Consider the following 16,552-nt stretch of genomic DNA (forward strand, 5'->3'; position numbering starts at 1 on the left):
AAGGCCAAAGCTCCCTCTCTCCGTCTCTACCGAGGTACAACCCGTCAACCAACAACGGACCACATACAAATACTTTCCCCATCCCATCCCATTCACTCTCTCTTCTCTCTCTTCTTCCAATCCACAACTATTACTATTCTCAACACTATGGCCTCCACAACCTGCAAAACCAGCATCCCGGCCTCCATCGCCCCCACCAGCACCTTCACCCAGGACATCTCCCGCGCCATCATGACCGCCGCGCACGAAAAGCCCGCTAAGCTGCGCGCCAACATCATCGACGGCATGCCTCCTGCGCCGCCGCCCTCGCCCGTCTCGTTTGCCGTGGACCGCAAGGTGCCCGGAAAGATTGACCGCGAGAACATCCCGAACCTCAACCTCGAGTGAATGACTCTCTTTTACAATCTTTCTTGTACCACCATTTTCCAACTTTATCTCCTTATTCATCGGGACTTATCTGGGCCTTGCTGCCTGAGAAGAGCTTCAACTTGAATGATTGCGGTTTTCTACATATCACATACCCTTCGTGACTGTGATTTGGTTTCGATTCAGCGTGCATGGCGGCGTGGGCATCTTTTTCTCAACTTGTTTTATTTCCTGGGATATCGGTCTACACAAAATTCTCGGAGTTTGGGTTTCTTTCTAAGGTTTTGTTCTTTGTATTGGACGAATAATCAAGATGTGATCCTTGGCCATACATCTACTTCTAACTTGTATTCAAGAGGAATCTTGTAGTTGTGGATGGTATCTTGTAATTGAAAGATAAGGTACCTGCAAGTCCTTCGATCAATCCTCCTGCAGCCAAGTCCCAACGTTTTAGATGCATGTGGGCCGTCGATCACGACGTCACAGACAAAAAGTTGCCATCGATATCCTCGGTGTGAACACAGGATTCCACGGGGCAACAGTGCCGGTGGCACAGCCGGCAACTGGGTAGTCGCACAAGGCTCAAAAATAAAAGATGATCTGGAGGATTGGTAGCCAAGAGATACAGCATGTGTACAAGGACATCGAAGCAATAAAATGACGTGACCAGGTCAGAAAGGGAAAAACAAGTTCATCTCAACATGTGGAAGCGCGCCAATAATCCAAGACTCAGCGCGTCGTTCGCGAACACCTGGGTGGGGCAGGATTGATGCCCCGTTGATCCTGCGGGCTTTTTTTTTGGGCGCCCGCGATCCTGAGGTGTCTTGGAGCCGCGTGAAAATCACTGCAGAGATTTTCTTTTCTTCTTTGAAGCTGTGTACGCTCGGCCGGCCCTCGGTTCTAATAGTACACGTGACAGCGCGACTCGGCTATGAAGTCATACCGGAATTGCTTCGGTTCGGGATTTCGGGAGGATAGTGACCAACTCTAGTCAGCCCAGAGTCGAGGCGGTGGAGATCTCATTTTCTGGGATATTGACATCTTCAGTGTCGATCCACCTACTCAAGATGGAGACTGACTCTCCCGGGCGGAGAGAGATGCCGATTCATGCGGGTTGGTGTCTTGAGTAAGTTGGTCAAGAGCCCTCCAAGCCTCCATGTCGCCCCGGGACGCCCGCTCGTTGAGTCGCTGGATTTCTGCGATCTGCGCCTCGGTTTTGGCCCAGCCACCCAGTCGCTCTGTAACATTCACATTGCGCCGTGCGCTCACAATCGTGCGCACCTGATCCGTCTCGCCCTTGTCAGCTTTAATGCTTTGGAGCCGCTGGATGAACTGCGCCTGGTGTGTCGGCCCTGCTCCTCGACGAGGGATCCCAGCTGCCGGAGAGTGCATCGTCTCGGCAGGAGCAGAGCTGGCATTGGTTTCACCAGCGTCCTGGACCAATCCCGGGCCAGAGCTGGAGGTGATGTTCGCCTTGCGACCAAGGATCTTGACGCTGTTGGCGGCAACTAGCTCAAATGCCGGACCCTGCTGCAGAGGTGGAGTGGGGTGGTCTGTGTCCGGGTCTGAGTCGGGATGGGCAAAGACTAATTCGGTGCCGATCTGATTGGCCCAAGAGCAACTGAAGATTTGGTTGTAGTATGAGACGATCGGGTTGCACGTGTGGAGGCCGAGGATCTGGATTCGCTCGCTGGGCAGAGCCTGTGTCTCTGCACTGTCGAGAGGCGTGAAGGCATCGGTGCTCGGATTGGCATTTGGATTCCCTTCTGCAAGGGCGGATATCTCGTCGGTCTGCTGTGCAGGGTCCTGGCGACGACGGGGCGGTCGCACCGGTCCGTGGTGGGATGACAGGTCCAGGTTCAGGTAGAAGGTCTAGCGATGCGGGTCAGTCGTGCACTTCGAAGATACACGGAGGGCAAAGCAGCTGTTACATACCTCTGTTTCATCTGCATGATACTCGTATTCATATTCATCCCCATCCGAGTCCATATCGATGCCGAGGGGATCCATAGTCCATGATTTGGATGATGTCGAAGGATGGAAGCTCAAGAGCTTGGGATGAGTCAGCGCCCACAAGCGGTCCACGTGAGGCCGGATGCAGTTAAATCAACACTTTGGAGGGAGCATGGGAAGAATTGGCCATGGGATGATAAATATGATATTTGGGCGTTTATGGCATGGTCATTCAGTGGAGACATGTTTATAAAATTCATCATGACTCGGGGAATGAGCAATTGGGTAGTCCACACAACGTTGCGACTCTATACATCCATAGGCCCTTGGGGACGATGTGCAAGGTCGGGGTTTTAGCCTTATCGAGACAGAGCCTCCCCCTCTTCCACCTTTCAACCCTCCACAATCAACCCTCTCACACAATGGCCAGGACATCATGGATTTGTAAGTTGATCTCCGTGTCTTTCGGCATTGTCGGCATGATGTAGTGGCAAACAGCATCCATCGCATCCGGCTTGGCCATCGGTGGCCCTGCATTGTTGCACGTTCCCGGTGTCTCGCCCTGACTTGTTCGAGAACCCTTTTTTGGCTTCAATTTTGGGTGTCCCTTTTTTTCCGCTCACGGGATATGCTTGCTGGGCTCGGTAACCCCGGTCTTGCTAACAATGGCTTCTTATAGGCCTCTTCCCCGTCCTGCTGTGTGCCCTCATACTTCCCCTCGTTGCTTCTCGTCCTACTCCAATAGACCCTGCGGAATGCTCAACTACTCTGTCTCATTGTATTGACCATCCGGCATCCCCCGGAATTAACGAGGCCGACCTCGCCGTCCATGAGCCTTTAAACGATCGGTCCACCTTGTCCCTCTATACCGATTCCTTCACGCAGATGACGCGGAAGGCCAAGGCTACAATTACGGTGCTGTCCACGTTGATCGCATATATATCCATTAACAGCATAGCCCACGTACTCAAGCCGTCCGCCTTTGTCTGGTATGAAGAGGATCGAGACGAGCGGAGCTGGATCGCCAGCTCCCGCTCGTGGCTGGACCGCAAAGCCTGTCGATGGCTCGGGATCTGCGGCGCTGCTCATTTCCAAATGGCTGGTGCTCCTTTTGGACATCGCGAACCAGCCGCGTGGTCGGCCGATGCCGAGCCGGAGGCGCCCTGGCGGTCTTTCTGGTTCAGTGGGGCCAATCAATCTGAGTGGGATGCCGACGAGCGGGCTCGGCGCCAGATCCCCGGATATGTCTTTGAATATGCCCCACTTGTCCACCTTTATTCGGGCGAGCAGTTCTGGCCCGGGGATATCGCAGAGCATTTATATCATACCACCCCGACGCTAAATTACACCCCAATCCAGGCGCGGTGGGATCACCCGACTTTGCGCGACTTGGACGGGCTGAACCAGTGGGAAAATGGGAGACATGTGTTTTTGACCAGCAACGACGATGTGCAGACTCGCCCGCCCTGGTTGGAGGGCGAGAAGAACATCCCGCGAACAGAAGAAGGTCGCATGCAGGAGTCATGGGCCGATTGGGATAGCCGAGTCGATGGAGAACCCCCCGATGATACCGAGGAGAATCGCGCCCAATGGTTTGATCTGAATAACCCACCAGATCAAGATGCTACATCTGAACACGACACACCCTCTACCGAAGAATCTTTACGAGCACAGGAGGCTCTGAAAGAGGAGCTGCGGAGGAGATACGGCGGCAAGCCAGTTCGCTCAGAAGGTGCCGAGGGTCGCAGTGATGCCCCTGCGGTCTTGCTGGTGATGGATAAAGGGAACGGGGTCGTGGACGCTTTTTGGTTCTATTTCTACAGCTTCAACCTCGGCAACACGGTTGTGAATGTGCGCTTTGGCAACCATGTTGGTGACTGGGAGCATTGCCTCGTCCGATTTCATCATGGCAAGCCCAAGGCGCTCTTCTTTAGTGCCCACCAGGGTGGAGATGCCTACAGTTATGAAGCGGTTGAGAAGATCGGGCAACGGGTAAGTTGATCGGTTGATTCGAGCGAAGTTCTCGGTATAAAACCTCGCTAACCCAGTCTTGACAGCCCGTCATCTACTCCGCCGAGGGCAGCCATGCCATGTATGCCACGGCCGGAGTTCATGAGTACATCCTTCCATGGGGACTCCTGCATGATGTGACTGATCGTGGTCCACTGTGGGACCCATTGCTCAACTCGCACGCGTATACTTATGATTTTGCCCAAGACACCTTGCGCGCGTCTACCTTCAGCCCTCAAGCCCCTACTGAATGGTTCTATTTCAAAGGCCACTGGGGTGACAAGTTCTACCCGCTGGGCGATTCGCGCCAGTACAGGTTTGCCGGTCAATACCACTACGTGAACGGACCCATCGGACCGCACTTTAAGCATCTCAATCGCCGTAAAGTTTGCCAAGGCCCGGACCGTTCCCCTTGCACGATCAGAAATTGGACTGGAGAAAAGAAGCGCGCCCGGCGATGGGAGACCGTCGGTCCAGGGGAGTAATCGCTCTCCCTCTCTATCCGCTCCTATATATTGATGACATGTCACTGAGTGACTCCCACGAACTTGCTTTTACTGCGTTTGCTTCTACACATACCCCCTCTGCTACTACAGGTCTGAGCCCAAGACTGGGTTGGCATCATCAGCCGACCCGGGATTTTGTCGAAAGCCCGATTTGATGAACGAGACCATGGCCCCGACTTTGATTTGACACGATTCTGCTGGATAAACATCTGGGACCGGCGCATAGTTCTGGTTTCTTTCACGATTCCTTAAGTGTTTGGCGTTGGCTGCATGCTCCTGCTCCTCTCTTTTATATACCAGGTTTGATTTTGGTGTCTCTTGTCATGATTTTCAAGGATTCCCACTCTTTAGAAACCCCCGTTTACGAAAACCCCTGCAAATACAATTCTCCTTTTGATGATAGAAATCTCAGCCGACCTCTTTCGGGAGGGTTGGTATTCTATATGATAATAGCTCTATTCTTCTTGAAATTGGCAGGTGCTGGCCCTCTCTTGTTCTATGGGCCCCGTCATGGACGTATCCTGCAGGCCCATCTCGACAATTCCCGAGCCTCGCGTGTCTACTTTGTCAAGAAGGCTGATACCCCCCTTCGGCCTTTTTATTTGGTACTATGCCTGCTAGCCTGAAGCTGTTCCAAAACTCGAATTCTAAAGTGACACGGAGGATGCACTTGTTCAGACTTCCGAGCGTGTCCTCTTAGGTATCATCTACACTCGGCTGATCAAGATGGCATGATTCGCTATCTACTTGGCCACAGGGCGGCATCCTCGCCCCAGCCTCTAACAAGACAGGTTGGTCTGCAATCCCACATATCATATACAGCATGAAGAGGGCCAGTCAATTCAAACAAGTGAATTAAATGACCAAGGAGAAACAAAAGACACTTTCAGGTTCACAATATCGAGTTCATCCCCGGATCTCCCAAAGTCGGATCCGTCCTTGTTCATTAGCCACAGCCAACTGCTCTGAATTGGGAGAGATGGCCACCGATGAGATGCGGCCAAACGGTGTGTTAGAGGTAGGCCAGTTGCGGTATACTGTGCAAGAGGGGAGGTGAACTATAATCAACAAGGGTTAGCATCAGCATGGATACGCGGCAAAGATGACCACAAGACAAATTGTGCACATACCAAGTCGAAGAGCATCGCGCTTCCACCGACTACCCATGGCCAGCATCTGGCCATCGGGCGCAAAGACCAAGTGACTGATCGGGGTAGTGAGCTGGTCCAAGGCGCGCACGGGGGTCGGGTTGCGCGGGATACCAGACTGAGCGGGGCCGTTCCTCTCGGCGGACGAGGCATTCGCATAGGCGGCAGCCCACTCACGGCGGTCATAGACGTTGACGATGCCGCTGGAGCTACCGATGGCAACCCAGCGGTCCCCGCCGAGCTGGGTGCGGCCTGAGCGGCCGCCCAGGCTGAGAACGGTCGTACCGACAGCGCCGGCGTCCAGCCAGCGAGCGACAACCCGGCGCTGGCGCCCCTCCCATTCGGATACCTCGCCGTTCTTGCTGACCACCGTCAAGCCCTCGCCGTCGGACCACCACGCGAAGTCGGCCACACCACCGCGGCCGTCCACGCGCACCTGGGCGATCCACTGCGCCGTCCCGGCATTCAGGACGTTGACGAGACCGCCGCCCTTGCGCGAGCTACCGACAAACCCCACGTACCGCCCGCACGGAGAGAGCTTGAATCGTTCCATGGATTTCTGCTCCTCCTTTCGGTCTGCCGTCACGTTAACCTTGTCCACCTTCCCTGTGTCGAGATCCCAGATATGAAAGTATCGGCGGCGACCAGAAGCAAATATCTTGTTCCCTGTGGGCGGCGCAAAGGCGGATGTGTGGATGGGCGTGCGCCGGATGTGCAAGGATGTCAAGAGCGGGTTCGGAGCTGGCGCATTAGGAGAGACATGGTGTAGGAATAGGGTCGATGCGGGCCCAGAAGACAATAAGAGAGGATAGTGGGGATGGAACATCAACGAGTCGACAGAAGACTATAGATTAAGAGTCATGTTAGTCAAGGACTGTCTTCGTCTGTTAAACATAGTGCGAGATCTTACCGGCTGAGTTTTCCCAACATCCTTCAGTCTTTGGATATCAAGGACTTCCTGGCGCAACTTCCGCTTCCCACCTGACCGCGCATTGTCCTCCACTCGCGTTAAGTCAGTGGCATTCTGAAGTAGTTTGGCCAGGGGCTGCATTGACAGCTCCTCCTCCTCGTTGTCGGTATCCATTTCTGGTCCACTGCCCGCATCGGAGTTGTCCGAATCGGTCTTTCGGCGCTTGGCTGCCAGCTCTGGGTTCGCCCATTCGGGGGTCGGATGCAATCGCTGGAACTGTCTGCGCAGTCGCCGGATATACTCCTTGCCAGTGACCACATCTTCATCTTCTGCGACTCGCAGTTTGCGTAGCCTGGACTGACCCGCCAAAGAGACGGCCAATCGCTCGTCGTCGCTGTCGTGCCACACTGCTGGAGTTAAATCCTCATCTTCTTCGGCAATTGACAATGTTTCGGGGGAGGGGATTATATCGGTAGAGTCGGGTGCAGTGCCCGAGTCGAGAAAGAAGAGCTAAACCAAAATATTGTTAGTAAAACCGAAGAATGCAGAGAACTCGACAGGAATCACATACATCGGCATCGGCCATATCATCCATGCCTGCTCCCTCCTCCCTATCCTCCGCGGCTTCATCAGCGCTGTCATTATCCTCATCACTCTGCAATGTGAGAGCCATAGCATCAGCCCGATCCTGCTGGTTCTTCAGATTGCCCAGGAAGCCATTGTCGTCACCGAAGAGCATCTGCTCCAGCTTCTTCTCGGCGTCATCTTTTTCGGGGACATCTTCTTCTTCCTCGCTTGACTCTCCGTCCATGTGGGTATCCTCATCCCTTGGACGGTAGCTTGTAGCGCTATCGAACGGAGATCTAGCGGCGGTCCGCTTGGTTTTTTGTTTCAGACCGGCTTTACGCATGGTGAAAGCTTCTGGATTTTTTTTGTTCTTTGTAGTAAGAACAAGATCCTTCGGTCAATTTCTCCACCGTGCAATCTGCACAGACAATACTCTGTAATTGTAATTGCCGTGGATAACCAATGGAGACCGGAATATTTTTTCTTGTTGGATTTTTGCAAAGCCGGCAGATGAGGGCGGTGGGAAAGGCGGTGAATTTCTGGTGCCTCAGAATTGAGGGTTGAGTTAAAGACCACCCGAACAGGATCAAACGCTCAAATACAAAGGGAAAAGATCGAAAAAAAAAAAGAAAAAGCCGTATTATGCAATCTCTAAAAAGTAGTCCTTCCTCCCCACTTTGAAGAGTCTCAATCAAATGTAAGCAAATTCATTGGGTTGACTACCAGCTCTAGAGCTACATACTACTCGATCTATAGCATATCTCATCAAGGTCTCGATCACAAAACATTGGTATCTAATTCAAGCAAAATGTTCATGTACATATTGGCACTTATCAGTACTGAGAAGGAAATAACTTAAGCCAATAATTTCCACGTCCTGCATTGCCCATCGAAAGTAGCATCAGGGATGTGTTTGCTTCGGTGCAGAGGGTATTTCATCATGTTCGCCATGGCTGCTGATCCATCTACGTGGCTCATAAGGGGGAACCGATGAGTGGTCCTCGATCAGGTGGTGCTCCGATTCCTGAAGAGCAGTCGCGGTGGCTTTGGGTTGAGAGAGGGTGCCCAATGGTTTGCCGGGCGATTCATCGCCTGAGTCAGATGCATAGTCTTCGTCCTGATCAGCCAGAAGAGCATTTCGATGGTGGGAGTCGTCCTCGACCACATCTTCGATTGTATCGTCCTCGGCGTACAAGTCGTAAGAGAGTGGCTTTTTGATAAAAGTATCGATGATGTAGTACTGGATGGCGTTCATGATCACGGGAAAGAGGAGCATCACAAAGCATATCTGGACAACGGCATTTCCTTCTGTCCATTGCAAAGCCCAATCACCGATCTTGACGATGAACGGTAGCAGCTGGATCAGGAAGAAGACGCAGATTTTCATGCTCAGCAGGCCCAGGAAGTAGATGATGGCTTGCTTAAACCACCAGGTCGCACGTGGTGGCTGACCATAATTGCCAGATTGTATAGATTCTGGAGGATTCGCAAGAGGGGTGTACGACGCAAAGTAGTTGAGAACGCGCAGGATTAGGATGAGGATCGGAATGCCAAGGGTAGTCTGGCCAATTCGTCAGTTCACAAGCACAAAGGGAAAGAAAAAGACCAAGAAATGATGACTCACATCGATTCCTAGGTTCAATAAGTAGAATGAACAAGGGTTCGGCTTATATTCCCTCCGAATCTCCAGCTGTCCCGCCGAGAACATGGACATGAGCAGATTTGCCAGATGAAGCATCGCCGATCCAAAAACTTGCTTCGAGACATCGAAAGCCCACACCTTCACCGGACGTTGTGGGCGTTCTTTCCACCGCTTATAAACCAGAGATAATAACGCCAGGGCCCCGAGGGCCGCTTGCACGAAGAGGGAAAAGGGGCCCAGGAGCTTGCATTCCCCATTTTCATCGCCATCTTGATTCTGACCCGTGTCTGCAGGATGTGACCCGTGATTGTATAACATGTGTGCGCTTGGCGAAGGCGATGGTATCGTGCCGGAGTACGAGGCGAGACTGCCGGTTGCAGCAGCAAAAGTTGTCGCTATCGCGACCAGGGACGAAGCGGTCGGGACAGCCATGCTGGCTTAATCGAAAACAATCCCCGACAGATATTTCCGATGGGTTTCAGGAGAGATGCGACCCGTGTTGAAAACCAGATTTGGGGTGCCTTGGGCGGTAAGCTTATCAGGCGCCGAGAATGAGGCACGTCATACGCGTGACATTGACCGTGCAGGGTCAAGGAAAAGTCGAACTCAACCAGATTGGCCTTCTGCGAACGAACGAAGTGGGTTGTTGGAGATGTCTGTACTGGCAAGAAGTTGAAGGAAGATGAGATGAAGTAGCGCGCTGTGTCTCTTGGGGCGGTGTCCGCCCCCGCAGCGGGATCGACAAGGCTGTTTCACAGCGGGCATGCCGGCAGAGCCCCAGAGCATTTTATTTTTGTATCAAGATCATGTCATTCTGAAATTTACTTTTTCTCTGCTTCAACAGTTCCTACAATGCCCTCAAAACCTATGCGGGTGGCTCCTCCAGTCCGAATGGACGATCTTCAGGGTCTTGTTTCTGCAGACAGGTGGATACCGCCATGATCCTCCAGCTTTAAACTGATAGATATAGATCTGGCATTCCAGGGCATCGTCATCTGGAATGTTCCTGCCCGCCAATCTTGGACCTGTAGCTTCCAGCCTAGAATCAGAGTGTCTACCAACGCCGCAAGAAATATGGACTGGGAAAAGTGGAGGGTCACCGTTGATGAGAAAAAGAAAAGTACTAATAGGATAAATAATAGGATAGACACAGAAGGAATCAAAGAACCTCGTGGACCGTAGTCAACACGAGAATTTGTAGCTCGGGAGCCCCGAGGCCCATCACCCATCTCCCACCAGATCCATGGAAAAGAACAACCCAAGGGAATCGAAACGCCAGGAACCCCTCAACCAACCCCGAATCAACAGAACAGGAGAGCCGTTGCAACACCATGCACAGCTAAATGCTAAGCAGAGGGCATTATGCGAAAGTAAAAAGGTCGTCACATCATTCTATCCCGTGCTGCTGTTTGAGTCGTTCCAGATTATCTTGTCTTTCCGCCAGGTCTTCTTTCGAACGGAGCATTTTCTCCGGCTGGTGATACAGCACTAGACTCGAGTCAGTATTTCCTGGCATTTCCTAGCATCTCTTGGCACATCCGAGGCCCGTAGAAATACGTACCAACCAAGTATCTGTTCTGGAAGTTGAAGCCATTGAGTTTATCGCATGCCTGTTTGGCGTCGTGGACGTCTTCGTAAACAACGAATGCCGTGCCCTTGGAGTTGTTGGCGATGCCCTGGCGAATTTGGCTGGGAACGAGAAGAGTTAGAAGGGATCGTTCTTCCGGGAATGCGAATGGCTTACCGAATAGGCCCAAACTTGCCGAAGAGATCGAAGAGCTGTTCTGCAGTCACGTTGTAGCTAATCAAAACCAGGTCAGTAATCTTCTTCCGCCTGTATACTGCAGGGACCGGCGACTCCCCGGTACCGATGCCGCAGCGGAGCAACCACTCATGGAGTGCGTACTTGAGGTTCTTGACGAAGAGAATCCTGGAAAATAAATCTCGTTAGCATCAATCAACCACTCTCCTCACAAGCTTCGAGGGTATAAACAGCTCAAGACCCGATAGAACCGGGCATGATCATGGCTCGGGAGGGGCAGGGAAGAAATCAGCTCGCACGTACCGATTGGCTTCGGGGGCGAGCTTCCGGCTCATTCTCAGGGGGGAGCAGGGTCCAGAAAGATGCTGGAAAAAAGAAAAACAAACGAGATACCCGAGGTATCGAAGATTCTGGGGATAAGAGGGCGAGGGCAAGAAGTGCGCGAAGACCAGGATGGAGGCACACGAGGTCGCACTTGGCAGTGCGCCTTGCCGCCTTGGGCGTAGTGGCGGCTGCGGCGGTGGTGACAGTACGTGACGGTAATTGTCAGCTGATGCCACCACACCCTCGGTGACAGCTGGTATCGGACTATACAGTATCAGAATCGCCTCAGTCGCAACTCGACTCGGTTCAACGTGGGAATTGACGAACTGCGAGTGTTTGTCTGGAGACTCCCTCGGATTGCTTCGGTGATATGTGTGCTGGGGATATTTGGTTAGGCAAAACCGAGATAGATGACTTCCGGCAGAAAGAACCGTCCCGGCGCAGAGTCACATCGTAGGCTATCCCGCGTACATACCTTGCCGGACTCCTCTCTCTCTCCCTCCTTCACACATCGCGCTCCTCCCACCTCCCCTCTCACCCCGAAAGGTCCATCCATTCGCGTATTCCCTCACTGCCATCATCCAGCTCGCAGGGCTCGGTTCCTGGTTACTGGTCTCTCCGTCGATCCTCTTCCTGCCCGCGGGCTGCGGCGCGAACTCTCGGCGCCTGTGCCTCCCGCCGCTCGACTCAAACCCCCCTCAACGCAGCGCTCCGCGAACTCACCTTCCCACCACCTCGTTCGCCCTGAATCATCGATCCTCCATCCATCTCCATCTTGGGACTCGGCGTGCGCATGTCCTTCTGCCAGGAATGACAGCCTCGCCGCCCGCGCCGGCCTCTCGCTAGCCCGTGTAATCCAGCATCCCCGCTTTGCACCCACCTGCCGCAAACAAGCGCATCACCTCCCATTTCTGATTTTCTTCCTGATTTTCTTCCCCTCTTTCCACGTCATTCCACCCGGCCAATATGATGAGTGCGGCGTCCTTCATGACGCCCCTCAGCGGCCGACCGCCGCAGTACCGAACTCCGTCCCCTCCGCGACGCGCCGTTGAACCCATCACCCCATCTACCGAGTTCCATTCTAGAGAACATGGCGCCCTTCGAGCTACAAGCCTTGATCGCGATCATTCAACCTCGAAAAGGGATCGAAATGCCGCTTCGGGTGGTAGCTCACATCACCGATCGGGTCACGGCCGATCAAACTCGACTATTGACACACTTGCGACGATTGCTCTCGCGACGAGTCCGACTTTCACACCAATTTCACACCGTCCACCATCTCCATATTCCCAGTCCGCGATGCCTTTGTTCCCCTCCGAGTCTGCAGACTCCGAACGGCCTGCCAAACGTCCACGCTCGGAGCGAGACTCGTCGCCGCATCGTTCTCGGTTGGGGTTGCCTTCAGATCCCGCCCCTCCATCCATCTTGGATAGCATGAAAACAGATGCGGAGCTGCTCCTCAATCTCGCCCGGCCCACCAATTTCCATCCCGGCGACCATGCGAAGAGAGTTAGCATCGACGAAACCTATCGTCACTATGGAAACGACGCAGTCCATCCTCCCCGTGTTGGCTTTGCCGGTGGTGCCTATACAGGCCAAGATTACGACAAATCTATACATTACTCGGAAGATAATTTCCCGCCCCCTCGCATGAGATCTCGCTCGGATGGATCAGCGTTTATGTCTCGTCCAGTGATCCGCGGCGTTCGCCCAACTACCAGTTCAGGAACACTTCCGCCTATTGTATGGGAGGATGAGAACGAAGATAATTCTTGGCATCCCCCAGAGAACGGGCATCGCTATGCGGAGGATGAACATCAACACGCGGGTCCTCGTGACTCTCGCCTACCCCATAAATCGATGCACCTGCCACCAAAGATCGAAGATGACGAAAGTGAACCGAACCCGGCAAGCTGCGCAGCATGCCATCTGGTGCGAATCCCAGTGGAAACGGATGAACAAGACGAGGATACATGGATCAGTTGTGACGGGTGCAAGCGATGGTTCCATATCGTTTGCGCCGGGTTTAAAAATGATCGGGAGGTCCGCACAATCGACAAGTTCATCTGCCGTGGATGCCGGTCAGTCCACGGCCAGACGACCTTTGTGCGCAAATCATCACGGGCCCGCACGGCAATCGACTACGCTGGACTCAACCAAGGTCTTGTGAAGGCGGCCACCGATTCGTTGGAGCACCACTACCTGGAGCCCATTCGGCAAGGCAAGATCCGATTCCTCCCCGAGAATTTCCCTCGGATGAGACCCGAGTTGGTCACGGCGGAATATTTTGAGTGCGGTAATGGATGGACGGAACCGGTTGTCATCCCTGCCTGTTGGAATACCTGTGAACCCGTTCCAGAGGTGGACTCGGCCTTTGAATCTCTCATTCAGGAGGCACCCTCCCAGGAAATGTTTGATGAGTTACTCGAAAACCTCCCGGAACAAGACACCAACGTGGAGAACACCGTTGATTGTGGTCAGGATCTTTTGGATATGGTGATTCCCCAGGGTCTTACCGTCCGATCGGTGGCCGAGCTCTACGGCCCCGAAGAGAGGGTTGAGGTGATTGACGTCAAGTCCCAGCAGGGTGAAGACAAGAGATGGGACATGCAAAAATGGGCCGACTACTACGAGAGCAACGAGCCCGAGAAGGTGGTGCGCAATGTCATCAGCCTGGAGGTCTCGCAGAGCAAGCTGGGCAGGCTCATCCGGCGGCCCAAGGTTGTGCGTGACTTGGATCTTCAGGATGCGGTATGGCCCGATGAGCTCAAGGCGATTGGCGATTACCCCAAAGTGCAATTCTATTGTCTGATGTCTGTTGCCGATTGCTATACCGACTTTCACATCGACTTTGGTGGATCCTCGGTCTTTTACCACATCCTGAAAGGCAAGAAGACATTCTTCTTCATTCCTCCCAAGGACAAGCATCTGAAAAAGTATGAAGAATGGTGCAACTCTCCCGCTCAGGATTCGATCTTCCTCGGAAACCAGACCAAGGAGTGCTACCGAGTGGACCTATCCGAAGGAGACACCATGTTGATTCCATCGGGTTGGATTCACGCTGTGTGGACACCGGAGAACAGCTTGGTGATTGGCGGCAACTTTCTCACGAGACTGAACTACGGAATGCAAATCAAGGTGCTCAACATCGAAAAAGACACCAAAGTCCCCAAGAAATTTAGGTACCCTTTCTTCCAAAAGATTCAGTGGTATACGGCCCTGAAGTATCTGGAAGATGACCCTATACCCCAAAACGTGTTGGAGGCCTTTGCACAGGATGAGAACTTCCGCTTTCACCGGCATTATCCGATCTACTACGAGTTCGGGGAACATACCAACCAAGAACCTGCAGGTTCCCCGTACCACAATGCCCGATTTTACTCTCAGGCAGAGCTTGAGGGTCTACCCGAGTTGACCAAGTACCTGTTGCGGACGGCCCTCATTGCAGGGTCGTACAATGTCGATGGAGTTACCATGGATGTCCGCAACGCGGTCAAGCGTTCCATCCCCAAAGGCACTGGAGATCCAGTTGATACGATCAGGAAATTCGGGATCTGGGTCGCTTGGAAGCGGGGCAACGAAAGAGCTCCTCAATGGACTCGGCCAGGCGTGATTGAAAGCAATTCCAAGGTTTCGTTGACTGAAAAGAAGTCGGCCGGGCGACCAAGTCGCCGCTCTGAACGCAACTTCGATAACCAACGTACCTATGCCGAAAGACAAGCGGTGCAACGGCCGTCAGTAGAGGTTGCCGCAACCCCCAACTCACCAATCATCAATACCTTCGATGGGGCGTCGGAAAGTGCAACACCTGCACCGGTTACTTTCGCCCCAGACACGAGCATCAAGGAAGTGGATACCCCCAAACCTCGGTCTGTCACACGAGCCTCGGGTCTTGGGCCGAAGCGAGTTGCCTGCGATGCCTGTCGCAAGCGACGCATTCGATGCCGCCACAAGGATGAGCAGGGCGATTTGGTTTTGAACAAGCAGATGGCAATGAGTGCATTTGGGTCCGGATCGGGTCTGAGTACTCCATCTTCTCTGGCCCAAGACGCCGTCTCTGCTTTAAATTCTCTTGCGGCTATCGCTTCTCAAGCTGGGTTTCAAAATAACGGGCACATGCTTGGCTTAGATCAGGTGGAAGGCTCGGGCAAGTTTCAATCAGAAATCATGGGCAACCCCACCGCAGCGGCCAACCGGCTCGGCGATCTGAGCCCTGATGGGGTCAATGGCGGGAAAAAGGGACGAAGCAAGGCATGCGATGATTGCCGAAAGAGCAAGGTACGTGATTCTTTGAGCAACTCTCACTTTGTTGATCTATTTCTCCATGTCACTGACGATGAAAATAGCGCCGGTGTATTCACGATGAGTACGGTAGAATCGATCCGATCAAGGCCCAGGAACGGTCCAAGCCTCGTGCAAATGCATCCGCCAAACGAGTTCGACCCGCCGAGGACGACGGCATGCCTGCGACGGTCAAGAAAACAAAGCAGGAAAGCACGTCTCCCATCACACGACCGGCAATCTTCGACCACGGCGAGAGAAAGGGCTTAATTGATTACGCTGAAAGCCAGCTCCCTGTACCATCGGACATGGAAGCAAGCGAAGCCGCCCAAGGCCATGACCTCTATGCATCCCCACCGGTATTCCAAGCCAACTCGGTTGAAGCCAAGGCGCTGAATTCCGTGTCTGTATCTTCGTCCAAGCCAACTGCCTCTTTGGTGTCGCCGCCTACGTCGCTAGCCGACGAGACAGATGGGATTCAGGAGGGCGATGCCGTGGCGTCCGTGGAAGGTGAGGCATCGACTGCCCTTCACACGCCCAACTCCAGCTCTCGCCATTCGTCTCGTCAGCCTCGACATTTTGAGGCTTCCACGGCTCGAGCCTCGAAGACATCCGGACGACCTACATCCTCTACGGCTATACACCGAACCACCCCTGCCCCGCCTGCAGCATCCAAGAAGCCTTCGTCGCGGCCTTCGTCTTCCCATGCGAAGAAGAGCTCCCCCATGGTCGAGAAGCGGTTTGATCGCCACGCTGCTTCCTCCTTGTCTCCCGGTCAATCGAGCAAGCATGCAAAACATCCGATCGGGGAGGGAGATACTGACGCAGAAAGTCTGCGGTTAATTCGGGAACTTCAGGAACAGGAGTTTGGGTTGCGGAAACGCTCAACACGAACCTGAAGTGTCTTCGATGTTGCTTTATGGCCACATCGGACAAGCCTTGATGCATTTTCTTTTTCTCTTCTGTTCATTCTCTTTCCGTTATTTTTTTTTCTTCCTCTCTTTTGCGTTCTTTCTGGAAATGATCAGGATATCAACTTACGGACTGGGTTTGGAGAATTGGTGTTGGTGAGACTCTTTGTAA

The 16,552-nt window shown here is 53.3% G+C and overlaps 7 protein-coding genes across 7 annotated transcripts; 3 read left to right on the forward strand and 4 right to left on the reverse strand.

Moving 5' to 3' along the window:
• Nucleotides 1-147: 147 nt before the first annotated feature.
• Nucleotides 148-387, forward strand: NUU61_003724 (uncharacterized protein; the record flags this gene model as incomplete). The annotated part of the gene is made up of 1 exon (XM_056654306.1): nucleotides 148-387. The coding sequence occupies one exon, from the start codon at nucleotides 148-150 to the stop codon at nucleotides 385-387; it is 240 nt and encodes a 79-aa protein (XP_056512333.1).
• Nucleotides 388-1,428: 1,041 nt separating this feature from the next.
• On the reverse strand, nucleotides 1,429-2,376 carry NUU61_003725 (TFIIIC subunit 6 family protein; the record flags this gene model as incomplete). The annotated part of the gene is made up of 2 exons (XM_056654307.1): nucleotides 1,429-2,238; nucleotides 2,302-2,376. 2 exons carry the CDS (start codon nucleotides 2,374-2,376, stop codon nucleotides 1,429-1,431), a joined length of 885 nt encoding a protein of 294 aa, XP_056512334.1.
• Nucleotides 2,377-2,741: 365 nt separating this feature from the next.
• NUU61_003726 (uncharacterized protein) lies at nucleotides 2,742-4,814 on the forward strand (the record flags this gene model as incomplete). The annotated part of the gene is made up of 3 exons (XM_056654308.1): nucleotides 2,742-2,763; nucleotides 2,999-4,311; nucleotides 4,377-4,814. The coding sequence occupies 3 exons, from the start codon at nucleotides 2,742-2,744 to the stop codon at nucleotides 4,812-4,814; spliced, it is 1,773 nt and encodes a 590-aa protein (XP_056512335.1).
• Nucleotides 4,815-5,741: 927 nt separating this feature from the next.
• NUU61_003727 (WD40 repeat domain-containing protein) lies at nucleotides 5,742-7,803 on the reverse strand (the record flags this gene model as incomplete). The annotated part of the gene is made up of 4 exons (XM_056654309.1): nucleotides 5,742-5,893; nucleotides 5,966-6,827; nucleotides 6,894-7,403; nucleotides 7,465-7,803. The coding sequence occupies 4 exons, from the start codon at nucleotides 7,801-7,803 to the stop codon at nucleotides 5,742-5,744; spliced, it is 1,863 nt and encodes a 620-aa protein (XP_056512336.1).
• A 558-nt stretch (nucleotides 7,804-8,361) lies between these two features.
• Nucleotides 8,362-9,534, reverse strand: NUU61_003728 (STIMATE family protein; the record flags this gene model as incomplete). Its single annotated transcript, XM_056654310.1, has 2 exons — nucleotides 8,362-9,021; nucleotides 9,085-9,534. The coding sequence occupies 2 exons, from the start codon at nucleotides 9,532-9,534 to the stop codon at nucleotides 8,362-8,364; spliced, it is 1,110 nt and encodes a 369-aa protein (XP_056512337.1).
• Nucleotides 9,535-10,489: 955 nt separating this feature from the next.
• NUU61_003729 (putative pre-mRNA branch site protein p14) lies at nucleotides 10,490-11,199 on the reverse strand (the record flags this gene model as incomplete). The annotated part of the gene is made up of 4 exons (XM_056654311.1): nucleotides 10,490-10,590; nucleotides 10,664-10,791; nucleotides 10,847-11,032; nucleotides 11,168-11,199. The coding sequence occupies 4 exons, from the start codon at nucleotides 11,197-11,199 to the stop codon at nucleotides 10,490-10,492; spliced, it is 447 nt and encodes a 148-aa protein (XP_056512338.1).
• Nucleotides 11,200-12,154: 955 nt separating this feature from the next.
• jhd1 ([Histone H3]-lysine-36 demethylase) lies at nucleotides 12,155-16,368 on the forward strand (the record flags this gene model as incomplete). Its single annotated transcript, XM_056654312.1, has 2 exons — nucleotides 12,155-15,466; nucleotides 15,535-16,368. 2 exons carry the CDS (start codon nucleotides 12,155-12,157, stop codon nucleotides 16,366-16,368), a joined length of 4,146 nt encoding a protein of 1,381 aa, XP_056512339.1.
• Nucleotides 16,369-16,552: the final 184 nt, after the last annotated feature.

This window comes from Penicillium alfredii (assembly GCF_028826965.1).
Source record: "Penicillium alfredii strain IBT 34128 chromosome Unknown utg000005l_segment0_segment0, whole genome shotgun sequence".
Classification (NCBI taxonomy): Eukaryota; Fungi; Ascomycota; class Eurotiomycetes; order Eurotiales; family Aspergillaceae; genus Penicillium; species Penicillium alfredii.